This window comes from Solanum pennellii, chromosome 3 (genome assembly GCF_001406875.1).
Source record: "Solanum pennellii chromosome 3, SPENNV200".
Classification (NCBI taxonomy): Eukaryota; Viridiplantae; Streptophyta; class Magnoliopsida; order Solanales; family Solanaceae; genus Solanum; species Solanum pennellii.
Window position 1 is genome coordinate 53,341,951 of NC_028639.1, and position 18,387 is coordinate 53,360,337.

Consider the following 18,387-nt stretch of genomic DNA (forward strand, 5'->3'; position numbering starts at 1 on the left):
CCAAAAAAAAAAAAAAAAAAAATATATATATATATATATATATAACTCCTTAAATAAAATGATACTGGTGTATAATCCTATGCTTGGAATATTCCCTCCAACAATACTTGTCCATTATTAATTTTACACACTTCTTAAGAAACTATAAATAGAAAAATAAAATTATTGTATCACCCTTTCAATATAATATTCCTTCAATTTTTGAAATTCTTTTATATATAGAACTATAGAATAAATAAGAGATTTATTTATTTAAAAAATATTTTTTTTAAGAAAATACTTTCAAATAAAATATTATTAGGAGTGTGGGGTAAATGAGAGGTTCGAACCCAAAACCTCTAATTAAGAATTGAACAGTCTCACCACTAAACTACAATTTGTGTTGATAAGCTATAAGCTATCATAACACCTGACAGAATGTTAGTAGTATTATTTCTAATCTTTAAAAATTAAAGAATAAATTACATATTTAATGTAAACGACGAATAAGTTTGTTAGGAATTTTAATGTACATAGACAAATCTGTATATAATCTATCATTTATTAGGGAATAAAAACTCAGGCTATTATATATGGGGTGTTTATAAGTAAATGTGAAACAATTTATATTAATGCATTTCTACATTTCTATAACATAAACAATTATAAGTCAATAGCCAAATTTTGTTGCGTTAGCCAAAACACTTGAATGAAATTGCGGTAAAGGTATTCTTCTTTTCTTTTTCTGCTTTTATTTTATATTTTTTGCAGTAAATGTTTTTATTAGTACTAGTAAATAACTTCTTAAATCAATAATGCAATTTCCTTCCCTGAATCAACAGAAGGATTAAAAAATTTATGCTAGATGAATTACAGTTATAAAATGCAAATTTTTCTTTTTTTGGAATTGATGAATTCTAAGATTAAAGTTTTTCTTCTTTTCAATTATATCAATTATTTGATTATTATTAGTAGTACCAATTTTAGTATTTGGATATATATTGCTGGTATCTATCTTAATCGGGATCTTTTTGTGCAAAGAAGTGGACAAGTTTTTAATTGAAATATTTTTTATTGAGATATCTTATAATTAAAATCCATATGAAGATTTCAATCATCTAAAAAAAATGTTATGCTTGGATGTGTAGAAGACTAATTTAAAAATAAATAAATCACTTTTATATATATATATATTTATATATATATATATATATATATAAAGCAACAAGATATTATATCCAATACAATTTTACATGATAAAAAATCATATCTATAGTATTTTTAAATAATAGTCATAAAAATGATGTAAGTGGTTTTACCTATTTTCACAATTTAAGGGTGTCTCTTTAGTTATTCAAACGACATTAGTTTCACTTGAATTTTTTTAATCTTTATTGATTTTTACTTTTACCCCCCTTAATATGGTGATAAGCTTCACTTCCTTGGATTAATAATATTATTAGCTTAATAGTTTTATTGAATTAACCGTGAATAATTCAAATTTGTGGATACAACTTTAATTAGTGTGTTGAGTAAATATTTATTTCACATCTAATATTTAGCAGCAATAAAAGTAGATACATTTATTTACACTAATTTTACGAAAATCAGAAAGCACATGAAAGAGAAATCTTTAGTGATCAACAACTCCTCTAAAAATAGAAACAAAACCAAGTTCCGCTTATGAAGTTTACGTTTCCTATTTTTAATCTTATCATATACGTTTTTGATATAAATGGATGGACAAGTGTTATTTCTAGTCGTTTTGATCAAGATTCCAAAACTTATTTTTTTTAAAAAAATATTATTTTTTTTACGAGCGTTTTTCACAAATCAGTTAAAAAAATGTACAATTGCAATAAATATGTTTGACTTAAAGAAGTTTTGCCGAAAATAGCCAATTAAATAAAAGACTTGTACGAATTGACAAGTGCCATTTTTATTTTAGTAGTTCTCTCTCCATCCATTGTTTGACAGGGTATACTAAAAATAGATATTTAAGATTAATTGTTAATTCAACTAATCACGAAATAATTAATTATTATTATTTTCAATTATATCCTTAATAATTAGTTCATTTTATTTAATTGAAAAGTTATGTAAGCTTTTGATATACTTGCTATAGTAGAATTATATTAGTCAAGTTATACTTTATATTAAATTTTTCTTGAAAAAAGTATATGATCTTATTCTGACAAATAATTGTGGACAAGGAAAAAACATAAAAGGATTTAAATCATAAATTTTAACATGTAAAAGTTAATTAGGGTGGACTTAATAAGACACGAGTATAGTATTGGTTAAGTGTTTAGAATTGTGTTTAATTAGGGAATGTTACGTGTAACAGAATTCTGTTACACATATCTTTAATGCTGTCTATCTGAATTTAAACATGCGTACACAAAAACTGCACCGCTACTAAATTAAGTTAGAACTAAATATATTGAAATTTCGGACATAAATATAAAGATATTTGTGCATTATCCCTACATAGAACAATAAGAATTCTTTTAATTTTTGGTACAACTAATAATGACTCTTTTGTGGAAGTCTTATTTTTCATCCCAAAATATTGGTCAATTCTTCTTTAAAAAATCAAAATACGTAACTTTATAATTAGTTCAACAAAAAAATAATTATTATTTACCCTTATTTTTACCTTAAAATAGTAAACTTTTTCTTCAAAACTACCACAACTTCGCTAATAACACATATAAGGCTATTATTATAAATATATATTTCCTCCGTCCATTATTTTTTATCATAATTTCTATTTTTAGAGTCAAACTATAAGAATTTCGATTAACATTTTAAGATGTATTTTTCATCATATTGATATGCGAAAAATTGCAATTTATAGTACTTTTTATATAGTTATTGGATATCTAAATTTTTTGTTTAAAATATTGAATTAATGTAATTTAATTTGATTTTAAAAATTAATCAAATTGACTTTTAAAAAATACGTCGTGACAAATAAAAATGGACGAAGGAAGTATATTTCAGGTCATTCCTTCATTCACTTTTATTTTAAAAAATAAATTATCATTTTAATATACTAAAACATTATAAATATATTTTGTATTTAACATTAATTATTTAATCCTTAAATTGTTTTCAAAATCTAATGAGTATTAAATATTAGCTAACTTAAATATTATAATATCATACGGGCAAATAAAAATAGACAAAGAAATATTATACTTTAATTACTTGTCTATTTTTTTTGTCCATTTTAACAAATTAAGAAAGAATAATTTTTTTATTTATTAGATCCTTAATTAATTACTTTGAAAAAATCTAAAAATTCTTATAACTTCTAAGTTTTAAATTTATCTTCTTCATAATTAATATGTGTAAAATGATAAAATTATTATGTCAATAATTATTTTTAAATCAGGTGTGTCAAAAATGGAGAAATAATAAAAAAACAGATCTGTCAAAAGGATATGGAAAATCAATATGGAATCTAACAATAGTAATTTGTACACGTGGTGTGAGTTTATAAGATGGAAAGTAGTATTCCTTTCGTTTTAAAAAAAATAATCTAGTTTGATTTAGAACGAAGTTTAAGAAAAATTTTTTATTCTTGTGGTTCAAAATTGAAGTTATATCAAATGTACCAAAATGTATTTTAATCTTGTGGTATTAAATATACCAAGTGAAAATTTAAAGTTAAATAGTTGTTTTTTTTAAACGAACTAAAAAAAATATGATCATTTTTTTCAAGGGAAAGAAGTATTAATATAGGAGATTTTCCCAACAGTTTTCATTTACACACATGGGTTAAGTATTCATAAATAAAAGAGAAAAATCTGTTTATAAGTTGGAGAGTAGTATAAATATAGGAGATTTTCCCAACAGTTTTCATTTATACACATGGGTTAAGTATTCTTAAATAGAAAATCGGAAGTATTATAAATTCTCACACAAAGAAACCACGTTTGCTCATTTTCGTTATTCCCTTAAAAACATGGGAAGATGAAAGAAAAAAACTAACACATAAAAAGATTGTGAGTTTACTTTCATTGATTTTCTCTCTGTATCATTATTTTTTTTGTGTAACAGAAATAATATCGCGTTACGATACGAAGAAGATGATGGAGATAAAGAAAAAGTTAAAAGGATCAAATGTATTGATTGGGATGTTAATAGTTCAAGTGATAGCAACTGGATTACAACTTCTTTCAAAAGTGATTTTAAGTCACGGGACATTCGTTTTTGCCCTAATGACTTATCGTCATGTTGTTGCTACTCTATGCATAGCCCCTTTTGCTTTAATTTGGGAAAGGTTTGTTACTTTTTATCGATGCTAATCTTTGAAATTTTTGTGATCTTTGTAAATTAATTTATCATTTTTTGATTTAATTTGTAGGGATAGTTTGATGAAAGTTACGTGGTCAGTTTTATTCTGGCTGTTCATGATCGCATTAACTGGGTAAGTTTGTTGTTGTTTAGAGTTATCGTATTTATGGATTGTGTAACTAATTAAAAAGGCTTTATGTTTACCAACCCACGTACGGGGAATTGAGCCATTTCATGACGATACATACATGCGCCACCTTTCATAGTTTCATGACAAATGTCTCTTTTTTCCCTTTTTTTCGCAACACATTTATTCTGAATTGAATTTATGAAATACATTGAATATGTTATTATTATTTTGATATTTTATTTTATTTTTGTGAAATTAAATCGGAAATAGAAATTTGAAAAATAAATTTTTTAGATAAGCAATGAAAATAATATATTTAATGTAATCCGCAAAATCAAATATCAAAGTAAGATATACTATGTGTTGCTGATAATTTGTTGATTTGCACTTGTGGACCATGCATTGAGTTTTATACAGTGTGATGTGAGATAATTTAAACTTGCATTAGATTCTATATTTGGTATGGATTAGCACTAACTAATCTTTATGAACAATTTGGTGATCTTATTGTTTGGTAGATTTTAGTGTAAATAAGCTAAGATTTCATTGAACTTCTTGGGTTAGCTAAGAGCTAGAAATGAAAGGAATTTATTTATTTATTCTATTAAGAAAGGATTAGGCTTCACTCCATTTCTTATTATCTCTGTTTCTTCAAGTTTCTACTTTAATAAAGAACGTATCATTTCGAAATTAATAATTTAGATTTAATTAACTAAAATAAGAACAAATTAAAGAAAAGGGAAGCTCAATTAATAAACATGTAAAAATTAACTTAAAATATAGAAGCTAATAATCAAAGTTTAAAAAGTTCCAAATGGAGGATATATCAAAAATAAACTAATGAGAAAATATTTGACACTAATAAAAGATTCTTTCACCATTCGTCATAATGTTGATCTCTATGAGAAAATTTACAAACTTCAAATGCTAGATCGTAAAAATCTGCTAATGAAGACCTTACCATTTCTATTATAAAGATTATTTTTTTAAGATTTCTATTATGAAGATGAAGAAAAGAGTGTACCTATCCTCCCCATATGGGCTTATTCATAAGTCTTTAGGTGAAGGAATAATGGGCCAACTAAGTAAGGAGCAGCTCTTAATGGATGGACTAGGCCCAAATAAAATCTCCAAAACTATTTTCATGATTGATCAGTATTCCTCCTTTGTGTATCATGTGGATACTTTTTTATGTATTGTAATACTTACAAATTACAATCTTCAAGTATTTGCGTTATTTATTTGATTTAATACTAGCATTTTGCATAGCTTCTTAATAGTTTTGTACCTATGTAACAGGATCATCATGGCTATGGGTTTTTTCTATTATGGCCTCAAAGAGACAAGTGCTACATATGCTACTAACTTTCTCAATCTAGTTCCAATTGTGACCTTTATCTTCTCAACTGTGTCACGGTAAGAAACTACTCGATGTTTCGGACATGTAATTTATATATCGATTAGCTCCTTTAATTTGTTCTGATTCTGCGTTGTATATATGCAATTGTTGTAGTGTGGAAAAGTTAAGATGGAAGACGAGGCTTGGTAAAATTAAACTTTTAGGTGCAATTTTGTGCTTGGCTGGAGCATTGACAATCACTTTTTACAAAGGGAAAGTTTTCTATATCAGTCATCACCACAAGCATCAAAACAGTTCCAATTATCATGAGCATAAACTTCGTGGGACTATATTTTTGATGTGTAGTTGTATGTCTTACGGTTGTTGGTTCCTTATACAGGTAAACTTGTGCTTATATTGTTCAAAATTGACGTATATTAAGACGCGTATTTTATGATGTGAAATTGTGTTACAGTCTAAGGTGTCCAAACTGTTCCCATACAAATATTCTGCAACGTTTATTATATCCATCATCGCGACTATCCAAAGCGCGATTATTGGAGTATCAATGGATAGAAGAAAAGCCTCTTGGAAGCTGGGATTCGATATGCAGCTAATTACAATTTTTTACTCGGTAAGAATACTTAATTAGCCAATCATAAACAGGTTCGTCGTAACTTTCTCAGAAGTACGATTTTGTATTTAGTGAATCAACTAGACTGTGGTAGATTTGCTTGCTCACATTTATAATTCATAAAGTTGTAATCCTGAATACGCTTTGCAGGGCGCATTGGCAACGGCAGCAACATTGTGCCTCATATCATGGGCAGTTACAAAAAGAGGACCAACTTACCCTTCTATGTTCAATCCTCTGTCATTGATATTTGTAGCTATCGCGGAAGCTTTCTTCCTTGGTGAAGAAATCAGTATCGGAAGGTAAAAAAAGAATAAAAATACGATCCTTCATGTAATTCAAGATATATGTAGTAATAAATCTTGTTTATTGATTGCAGCTTGCTTGGCATGTTTCTTATCATAGTGGGATTGTATTCATTCCTTCGGGCAAAAAGCAAAGAGTTCAGTCAAATTGGATCACCAAATGTAGGGGACGCTGAAGTACCATCACCTGAAATTGAAGCAACAACGCCTCGTTCAAACATGGAATTACCAATTTTAGCACGCGAAAGTGCTACATTTCAATCAACAACAATACAAGTTGCTAGTCCAATTCTAAAACAAGACGAAGACGAAGAAGAAGAAGAAGAAAAACAATGCATATGATATGGTTGTATGTTTTTGTGGATGCTAATGTAAGGGCAAAGAGTACTAATTTTGTGCAACAACAAACAAAAACATAGTAATTAAAGAGTATTAAAAATTTTGTGAGTAATGGTGATGCTATGATTTTTTGTTTTTTAAAATAGGAGTGTGCTGTTCAGATTCCAAAAGGATCAATTTTGTCCCTTGGAATATTTGAAGAGTCAGTAACCCTCAGGTGTTTGTTTATAAAACACTAAAATTAAAGAAAGAAAAAATATTCAATCTATATATATAAGTCAACTTGGTTCGGACTTGCGTCCTACTATGTAGCTTGTCAAACTTGTTTTTAACTTTGTCACATGACAACATTATTAAGACATTGATTGGTTAATTAGTTAAATAAACATAATATATATCATGTCGTCACATACTAAATTCATGGAGAATTCGATTTAAGTTGACAATTTTTTTCTATGGTCTTGAACGGCCAGAAAAGTTAATATCCACAACTATTTTCCACTCAATAAGTGTCCCATTAATGCTGATTACTTTTTAATATTTTGCACACCCTTCGTGAAATGTTTTACTCCGTCACTATCGCGATGATGATGTTTAAAATTAGCTCATTAAAATATGATTCATCCATTCCATTTAAGTTCGAAGGGTTATCCATCCATCAATTTATTTGCTCAACTTACATTGATCCGCCCAATTCAACCATTGGGTCGATACATTGTCAATTTATTGAAAAAAAAAGTTTTTTTTTATTTGATATGTTATGTACCGTCATAATGAAGAAAACAATTTACTAGACACTTAATTATTAAAAGATAAAATGAAAATTTAGTTAAAGAATAGGTAAATTGGGTTATGACCTACTCTTTTTTGGGTCGTTATTGACACAATTTATTTTGATCAGTTTGAATTCAATCAAACCCGTTCATTTGACATTACTGTCTATTTGCAGTCCAGCATAGTGAGCAATCGTTGAGGTCTCATTGTCATTGAGAGGGCTAACCAGAAAATAGAGAAAGATTTTAAAAGTAATACTCAAAAAAGAAGAAATCATTTACGATCAAAACAAAAAGTCTTCATAAGAACAGTGAACAATATATATTACTAATATCTACATTAAATTTACTTCATTGAAAGGACTTTCTAAAGTGGGAAATTTTTTTTGCTTGACGTAGTCATTAAACTACTTTTGATTATAAATTAATTATAGACTTGATTTTGTTGTTGGACTTTTGGCGACAAGCAGAGACAATTTGGCTTTTGATGTGTTAAAAAAAAGGGCAAACCGAAGTCAAAACTCAAAATAGAGTTTAAATGGTGCCAAATGGAGTTTTATTAGTGATCCAATTTATATGTTAATATGGAGTCAAAAGGGTAAAAGAAATTGTCAAAAAATTCAAAAAAGCACATCAATTTCTTTTTAACCAAAAGAACAAACGCTCCATCAAAAGCTATTTTTTCTGACAAAATAACGTTGTTACTTAACTTAAAAAACATAAAATCGCTACCCTTACACCCAAAGTGAAAAATATACTAATTCTGTTCAATTGTCTTTCACTTTTTTTTTAAAAAAAAATTATCGTTGCCTGGCAAGCGATTTAACAAAAAAATTCTACTTTTAAAGAAAATCGCTGCGATTTCAAATTTTAAAAAGTTTTTTTTTGGAGAAAAACGTTGCAGGGGCAGCGACGTTTAAAAGAAAAAAATTAATAAAATCGCTGTTGAGACAACGATTTTTATGTAACGACATCAATTTTGTCAGAAAAAAATCACTCACTCAAAAGCAATTTTATCTTTTGATTAAATAAAAAATTGATGTGTTCTTTTGAAATAAACTCATGTTAATCTTATCTAAAATTAATCTTATATAAAACCTTACTAAATGAATTTAGTGAATGGGATATGACAAATTAGACATCCTTTTTTTTTTTGGTTATTTCATGCTTAGTAGTATATAGTTGTCTTGGATTGGACCCATAAAACGAGTTCAGAAATATTATCTGTCGGTGCGCCTAACACTATGATTTGTTTTCTGTCTTAAATACTCAAACCCAAAAAAAAAATTATTTTTACATATAAGATAAATTATTAGCTTATACATAATAATTTTATTGTATTAAATCTAATGATAATCCTAATATATTGTGATATTGTTTGCTAAAGGATAAAGTTAGTACACTAGTGCACCTTATGTGTCATTCGTTTTCTTACTAATATTGACTTTTAATATGAGAGTTTATTTGCATATCTAACAATCTTACATTCGAACTTAGTTTCATATGGCATATTATCATTATAATATTGAGATTTGTATTGAATTTCTTTTTATTTGCACTCTTTAATCTTTACCATAATTGTATTTATTTTAGAAAAAAAATTTCAATATAAAAATATTTTTTTTGATAAAAAATAAATATTTTATATCAAGCATTGTAATAAGCTTGAACGTTGAGCCCCACATAGGCTCACTAATGAATGATTTTAAATAATTTAAAGAGAAAAAAAAAACTGATTTTTTAAAAATTTGGCAGGTTTGTTTTGATACATATAAGTGGTGTAGCGGTCCTGCATTCTTGTCTGTGTAATCCAACTGTCCCTCAAAAAGCTCCAGCTTAGCTCACCGACACACCAATAAAAAGTCTCCTTTTGCATTTTAAAATATTTAAAAAATAATTAAAAGAAGAAAAACAAATTAGTTTATTGTTGTTTTTTAACCAGTAGAATAATAGTAAAGAGAACAATCATTACTATCAACCGACAGAATCTACCAATGTTCACATTTCTTGTTATTATTTATTATAAAATAAATAAATAAATAAATAACCTGTACTGCTTCTGGGACAAATTAACTAATTAATTAATTAATTGTTTTACCTACAACTTAAATATCCTTTTTGGCCTAAATGTCATCGTAATATTGGAACACCTGTCTTTTTTATTAGGGAAAAAGATTCTTCTTATTATCATAAAAAGAAAAAAGAAAAAAAAAACCTTGTTATTTTTTTGACAAAAGAATTTAGCTAGCGTTTGGTCATAAATTTTTAAATATTTTTGACAAATATTATTTTGGTGTAAAATTTCACCATGTATTTGGCTATAATATTTGGGAAATATATTTCATTTTTTTAGAAAAATATAATTTATACCCATAAGTTTTAAAAATATCAAAACTAAGCATAAGTTTTATTACAAGTCAATTTGGATCTTTGTTACAACAATAACGAATAGTGTCCATGACACTAGAGCAATGTGGTAATTTGGAGTGAGTGCAACAAATATCATTTCATACATCGGGAAGTAGACAAAACACATGACTTTGTTATCTTGAGTCAATTATTCATCATTTTCATCAATAATCATATCATCATTTAACATTCACCGAATGTTTCATCACTATTTTGGAATTAACGTTAAAAAATTATGTAATACAACTTCAGAAACTACAAAAGCTGTTTTTGTAAAAGATAAAAATTTAGGATAAAATTTCAACTTTTAAAAGATACCAAAATAATGAGATTTGACACAGATACAAGAAAAAACTAGTATTTGATATTTGAGATATTTGCCAAAAATATTTGTTAAATAATAACAACGTGTATGGACAAACACTATTTGCCAAGTTTTTTTCCAAATATTATTTGAAAAATCTATGGCCAAATGGGCCTTAGTTTAGAGAGTTGAAGGTATTCTGTCATTTTATTTATTTAATAAATAAATAACACAAAATGATTTTCAATGGTGCAAGAAATTATATTTTTTTTTTGTTAAAGGGACAAAAAACAGAATTCATGTAAATGGTTATTTTTTTCGAGAGTAAAATTATATTTTTTAAAACTTTTTAATTTACTTATATTAAGCTTCAAAGAGGTAAATCTAGAATTTAGAATTTGAAGACGATAGGGGTTGGGTGCACCATTAACGGTTAATACACGTTTATTGAAGCATGCTACACAATGTCGATTTGTATGATAAGTTTATTAAATATAATTATGTAAAACAAATGTACTAATGTATAAATATGAGTTAATTAACTCTATTAGATCATGTTTTCTTTGTGGAGTTGTTATTTTAAAATTCACTTTACAACAAGATGTCGCAAGGTCGAAATCAGAAAATGAGATTCGAGCCCAATCCCCTCACCTATGTGTGTGTAACTCAAACCTTTGCGCCCAAATAGTTTTATCTATCTCAAAGTATGTATATATATAATTTTTTGAAGTTAACAACATGTGCAGTTGTAAACCCTTACATGGACACGTGGGTCTGCCTCTGCCACATCAGAATGGGTGGTCGGCACTTTTCTTAGATATTTTTATATTTTTTCTTATAAAAGTTAGTCTTTTGTGGAGTTAAATTAGGTTTAACGTTTAGTTTTATCAGATAATTTATACAAATATTTCCTTTAGAGGTTATTATTTAGATTTTGTCTTGCTCTGAGTTCGGAGCAAAAATTAATTTATCATGAAATATCTATAAAATTTTAGATTGTAATTTTAAAAAGTTCAAAAATGTTAAGGGAAAAAAACTCATTTATTAAGAAATTATCCTAAAAGAGTAATAACTAGCAAAAATTTCTAATTTCTATCATGATATCAAACCTAAACTCTATCATAATTTTGATATACTTGATATTGGGGATAAACTATATCAATATTCAATTTTAGGACCGTTAATTTAAGACATAACTAAAAGTTTTTTTTTTTCTTTCAAATATACTATTTTGAAATTGCTTCAAATATGCGGCATAAAAATTGCATAAATTCGTGCCTAAAAATTGAAAAACTTTAGATATGCTTTTATTGGAAGCTCGACTTTGTTAAGATCAAATATCAGATATTTTTGTGTAAAGTTTGGTCATGTTTTTTAAGGTCAACTTAAGATAGTTTCTACTAAACATTTGTTTACTAAAGTTGTAACCTTGCCAAGTTTGAACTTTAGAGATGTAATAATTGCACTTCAACAACATAATATCTTACAAAGACTAATTTTAGGCTTTTTTTTTTCTTATTAAGGTTATAATTTTGAAAAGACAAAACTTCAATCAACAATTCGATATGGAGTTCAAGCATATATATAGAATTATACTTTACATATTTTAATATGAAATTTAGATAAATACAATTTTTTCATAGAAAAGATAATAGTACTTCTTCAAATTTTAATAATTTATTGTATGAATGGTGAATTTAACAAACTATTTTGCCCCAATAGTAATACCATAGTCTATTTTGGCCACAATAGTAATTAATACCATTGTCCTCAAAAAATGTTAACAACACCCACTTAATTCAAATTTACTTTTCATATTCAAAATTATTCATAACATTATTTATCAAAATGTTTATGAGGTTATGGATTAAATATATTATTTGAGGAGCTGACTTAAAATGCAATTAAAAAAAAAATCGAGTGGGTGAACCCCCTTTGACTTAAGCAAATGAAAAAGATCAGATTTGAACTAGAAGTTACAACAACCATGAAATTGTCAATTGATTCTATTTTTATGTGGCAAATATCTATGTTAATTGTATCCACAAAATGCAGAATCCAAATAAATGGGCCAAATGTTATCCTTAAGATAACTAATAACTGGACATTAGCAAATACAGTTTTTATCCTAGGTGTTTATTTAGATCTTCTACTCATTTTATAATTTTATTGATATGTTAGCCAGGTGATTTTGACAATTACATGTACATTAACAAAGATAGACACATAAATCGAATAAAATACTTATAACTTAGATATAAATAAAATTAAATAGTCAAAAATCCTTTCTATATGATACACCCTCCATCACAATTTATATCTCAGCGTTTGATTGGTATAATGTCTAAGATATTATTACATCGTTCTAAAAAGAATGGGCTAGTTTGACATAATATCGAGTTGTAACAAATAAAGACTTTTGAATCTTGTGGTTCTAAATTAAAGTTATGTCAAATGTACAAAATTATAATCCCGTGGCCTTAAATTTGTTAAATGAAAAACTGAAATCAAAATGTTACCAATAAGGAAGGAGATAGATCATTCTTTTTGAAACAAACTATAAAAAAAAGTCATTCTTTTTGAAACGGAGGACTACTACCAAAATTATCAAGTTTGATTTTTTACCTCCCTAGAATAAAATGTTAGTGAAATTCAATAAAAATGAAATGCGAATGATAGCCATTAAAAGTCGTCATGTAAAATAAATGCTTATTTGAGTTATTTCTTTTTAATCATAATAATAGTCACATAAATATTTATCACTTATTTTTGTTATGATTTTCAAAAAGAATTCACTTAGATGAGCGCACAAGTGAATGTACGAATTTGAGAAAACAGTGGGCGAAGGGTGGGAACCCAAAAACATGTAGCTGTCTGCTTCAGCCACAGATTTTTAACCGAAAGTATTTTGGCTATTGAGTAACCTTTAAAGCTACTTACTTTATAATCAAACTAAAGAATATAAATATGAAAGAGTCATCATTCTAAATTAAAGTTAACGACACACGCACAAAAAAAAAAGAGTCAAATTGTACCATTCTATCGCCTCAAATACAAATGTGTGGGACCAGTAATTTCAATATGTCAATTATTTTTATTCAAAAAGAAAAATGTCATAAAATATTGTTTAAGTATTAAAAATGATATAAAATTGCCTTAGCTTCAAAATACCCTTCCCATCCACCTATTGGTTCCAAATACCCTTGTCATTCACCTTTGGGTTCAAAATTGACCACTTATTTAACGGTTTTAAATTTAAATTATTTATATATTTTTGTAAATACTTCACACTAATTTAATTTATTAATATAATTTTTAAACCAACTCAATATCCACTCATTACTAACTAAACCCCACCCAATATAATATCGCCACCAATTTTTTTATATATAAATAGTTTAAATTTAAAATTAGTGTGAAGTATTTTTAAAAATATATAAATAGTTCAAATTTAAAATCGCTAAATAAATGGTCAATCTTGAACACAAAACAAAGGTGGATGACAAAGACATTTTGGAGCCAATAGGTGGATGAAAAGGGCATTTTGAAGCCAATAGGTGGATAGAGGGTAATTTTGTACCATTTCCAATACTTCGAAAGTATTTTAGGCTCTTTTCTGTATTCGAAATGCTAGAATCACATATCTATTTATTTCTCGAGGTAAATTTAGTCAAATATATTCTTTTAAGGAATTTTAAACAGAATTTTCATATAGTTATAAAATATTTTAAGTATATAATTATTAATTTAAAATATTTAAATAAAATAAGAGAATATTATAGTTAAGAAATACTTTATAAATTATTCAATTAATAATTTATATTTCTCAGATCTCAATTTATATAATATGTATAAGATTTCGAAAGTTAAACGGGTTCTTTCTAATTTCGAATGGAAGTAATCAACACGTGAATTAACCACGGGCTTCAGGGAACTAGGAGTCAATTTTGTATACAGAAAATCAACTCTCAACTTTTTATATAACACAAGAAGTTATCAAAATCCATCTTTTTTGTCAATTTGTTTTTCACTATTATCACATTATGATGGGGACAAGGAATCAAGGATGGGTTCGAATCATTTATATTTATCGAGGAAAGTAATCTAATGAAAATCATCTTTATAAGTTATATCATTTTTTATTTGAAAAATTCAATAAAATTACATTTTTAATTCCTTTAGAGTATCTTTGAATTCACTCATAAAAAGTGAAACCGATTTATCGTTAGTTCATGCATTATTTTCCGCTTAGACGTGACGCACGGAACAATTTTTGAGCCAATGCCTTCCCACTTGGTTGCCTAAATACATGATACACCAAGGCGAATTTAAAATTAAAGATTTTATAATGATTTAAATTAATATACCATAACAATTGAGTATTTAAATATACTTAACAAATAGTCAAATATTTTATTTTCATGGAAGAATTGAGAAAAAAATTATTAAATTTTTATTACACAGATAAAATTTTAAATCCGCCACTGCCTATCCATAATTCTATAAACATTACACAGACATATCTTGTCTTCATCAATATCACAACTTTTGGCAAAGACAAGTTATTCTGGCGTTGAGGCCCACCTTATGTTCATCTTTTACTGATGAATGCTACACATAGTTTTGATCTTATCCCAGTTTTCATTTTTCCTTTGATTTGTGACTTTTGTGGATATCTTAAGATAAGAATGAACTATTAGCCAATATAATTACATTACAATATGTTAATTTAGTATGACTTTTTGTTCTTATAAATGTTTTAACAAATTAGATATTTGTTGTAAATTACAAAACAGTCTAGATTTTGATGTAATATTTAAAATCATTCATTTCATAAGCATAAATAGGAAACGGTTTTGTATATTTATACAAAAACCAAATTAAAGAGACGTCTTCTATACAAAGTTTTCTTATTCATAATAAACATTTTTTTTTTGTTATTCACTACTCTTAGCTTAATGTTTAGAGGTAAAGGACAAATCCATTCGTATATTATACTCTTAAGTCCTTACGTATATTTTTATTTGTCGCACTTTACTTCATAAAAGTTAATTTTGTCTAATCTTTGAATATTATATTAGATTAATTTAATATCAAAATATAAAATTTTGATAATATATAAAAAAATATTATAAAATTACACTATTTTCTTATTAATATGATAATAAAAATAGATATCTTATACTATTGGCCAAAGTCCATAAACACTTACTCTTAAAAAATAAAACGTTGTTGTAAATCCATTGTATATGTGGATGATCCATTAGAGTTATCCAACAATTAATTGGATTCATGTATTAGTGTTTCCAATGTGATAAGATATCAAGGTGATATGAACCTTGATGATAACTATGTAAATTTTCAAGGTGATATTTGACTATGATATCTCAACACTATAAATAGAGATATCATTCACCATTGTATGACATACTTGAATAAGAAAATTATTTCCTCTATCTTATACTTCTTGTCTTTTTCATCTTATATTCTGAGCTTTCTTTACAACAAACGTGATATATAAATTTAATGAAAAAGAATTTTTACAAAGGCAAATATTTAACTAACCAATTGTTAACTACTAACTACTCCTACTAACTATATATATATATATACTTCTAATAAAATTCAGTTTACAGCTAACTGCAGTTAGTAACTTCTATACATGTGAAGGTGGTTTGTACCTTTACACAATTGTATCCGAATTGATTTTATTTTATAATCTAAGCTAAAATTAATCTATTTTTATTTATTGTATATCTTCCGATGAACCGACTCCTAGTTTTGGAGTTTTGGATCAAGTTGATACGTTGTTGTCTTAGTTAGTACACCTCATTTTGATTTATATGATAATGTTTAATTTGATACAGAATTGATAAAGAATAACAGAAAATATTTAGAAATTTAGGTTTGAACATAAATTATAGATATTGTGGCTATAGATAATACTATTACGAATCAGGAACATAAAGTTAAAATTATATAATTTTCTCTATGTTAATTTTAACTAAGAAAACAAATAAATTCTTGAATTTTTGAGAGTCTTAATTAAAAGTATTTAAAGTGTATCTAATATCCATTAATATTTTTGATTTTAAACATGTCATATATAATTTAAATTTATATAATCGTCTAAAATTAAATACATTTCTTAATTAAACATACAAATTAAAACTGAAAATTACTTAATATATATAAATATATATATATATTTTTTTAGATCGAAAGAGAGAGAGTAAATTTCTTATGTAGTGAAATTAGGTGTTAATCAAAAGGTCAAACAGAGGTATTGTTGGAGTATTTCTCATAACAACGTTTATGCATAAAATAAATTGGCCCTTGGGATGAACCTTAAATCTCGATGCATAAATGTTAGAATATGTTATTAGTATTTCTCGTAACAACATTTATGCATAAAACAAATTGGCCCTCGGGATGGACCTTAAATTTCGATGCATAAATATTGAATATGTTATAAGTATTTCTGGTAATAACGTTTATGCATTAAAACAAATTGGCCCTTGGGATGGACCTTAAATCTCGATGCATAAACGTTGAATATGTCATAAGTATTTCTCGTAACAACGTTTAGACGAAAAAAATTTGTCTAGGAATTAAACCACATTTTTATCTAAAATTATTTCACAAAATTGGTATTAACTTATAAGTTTTTATTGAAAATAATTTTTCTATCTTTGTGGTAGGATGAAATTTGTTTACTCTATTTTTGTATACTCTACTTTATGCAATTACATTGAATATGTATTATTATTGTAATATTAACTTACAAGATTTTAGTTATATATATAATGGTATAGTAAAACACTAGGTTAATTCAAACCTAACATATGACGAGAGAAATTCATCCTGCTATTGCAATCATATTATTACGAAAATATTGCATTCGAAAAGAGAGAGAAATAATATGCTTATTTTAAAAAATGATATTCTTTATTTAAAATATTAATGATAGAAATATTTTTAAATCAAACTATTTTGAGTAAGATATTTTTATCAATTCACATAATTAAAAAATATTTGCATTCCCATTTATAAATAGTTTAGTGTAATATACTATGTAATAAACATAATAAAAGAAAATAAATAAAAACTTAAGCTAAGTGACAAACTATTAAAAAGTCAAATGATAATTCTAGAACAAAATTAATAAATACGGTAATAAAAGCTTTTAATCGATAGATGGTAATTGTAGGAAAAAAGTTTTTTATTATTATTATTATTTACTATTGTGGCTTTTAAATAATTTGAAAAAATGTATTAAAAAAATATTAAAATTTTAGGGAAAAAAGATTTTTTTTAGTTAACTTAAAAGTAGAAACTAATGGCTCAGGAGTTCTAAATCAACTCCAACTTTTTCATAAACTTGTTACCATCAAATATTATAAAATATATTTGATTACATTCAATATTAATATTAGATAAAATAAAAAATATGATATAATAATAATAATAATAAACAAATTATAGCAGCAGCAATAATAAATTAATAATAATAATAGTAATAATATATATATAAAAAAGAAAAAAAACAACCAAAGGAGAAAAAAGAAATATAAAAGATAAGGAGGGAGAAAAACGTAGGAAAAAATAAAATATTACTCTTAAATATTTAATTTATGTTAGTTGTATTTTCAGAAAATAAATAACAAATCAACAAAAGAAAGAAAAGAAACAATAAAGCGTAGGAAAAACAAATTTCATTAATTTTCAAATATTTTGTTGAAATTCAAATATATAGCTTATAAGAAAATATGCATTATTTTAAAAAATTAAGAATAAGCAAGGTAACAAAAATATTTTCTTTCTAAAAAAAGATATTATATTAAATTTAAATTTAAATGATATTTGAGTT

General features: G+C 25.9%; 1 protein-coding gene across 1 annotated transcript; it reads left to right on the forward strand.

Annotated features, from left to right (window-relative positions):
* Window positions 1-3,907: 3,907 nt before the first annotated feature.
* LOC107013803 (WAT1-related protein At5g64700-like) lies at window positions 3,908-7,143 on the forward strand. The gene is made up of 7 exons (XM_015213679.2): window positions 3,908-4,270; window positions 4,355-4,417; window positions 5,714-5,830; window positions 5,928-6,153; window positions 6,229-6,387; window positions 6,538-6,689; window positions 6,767-7,143. Exons 1-7 carry the CDS (start codon window positions 4,077-4,079, stop codon window positions 7,032-7,034), a joined length of 1,179 nt encoding a protein of 392 aa, XP_015069165.1. The 5' UTR covers window positions 3,908-4,076; the 3' UTR covers window positions 7,035-7,143.
* The last annotated feature ends 11,244 nt before the right edge of the window (window positions 7,144-18,387 follow it).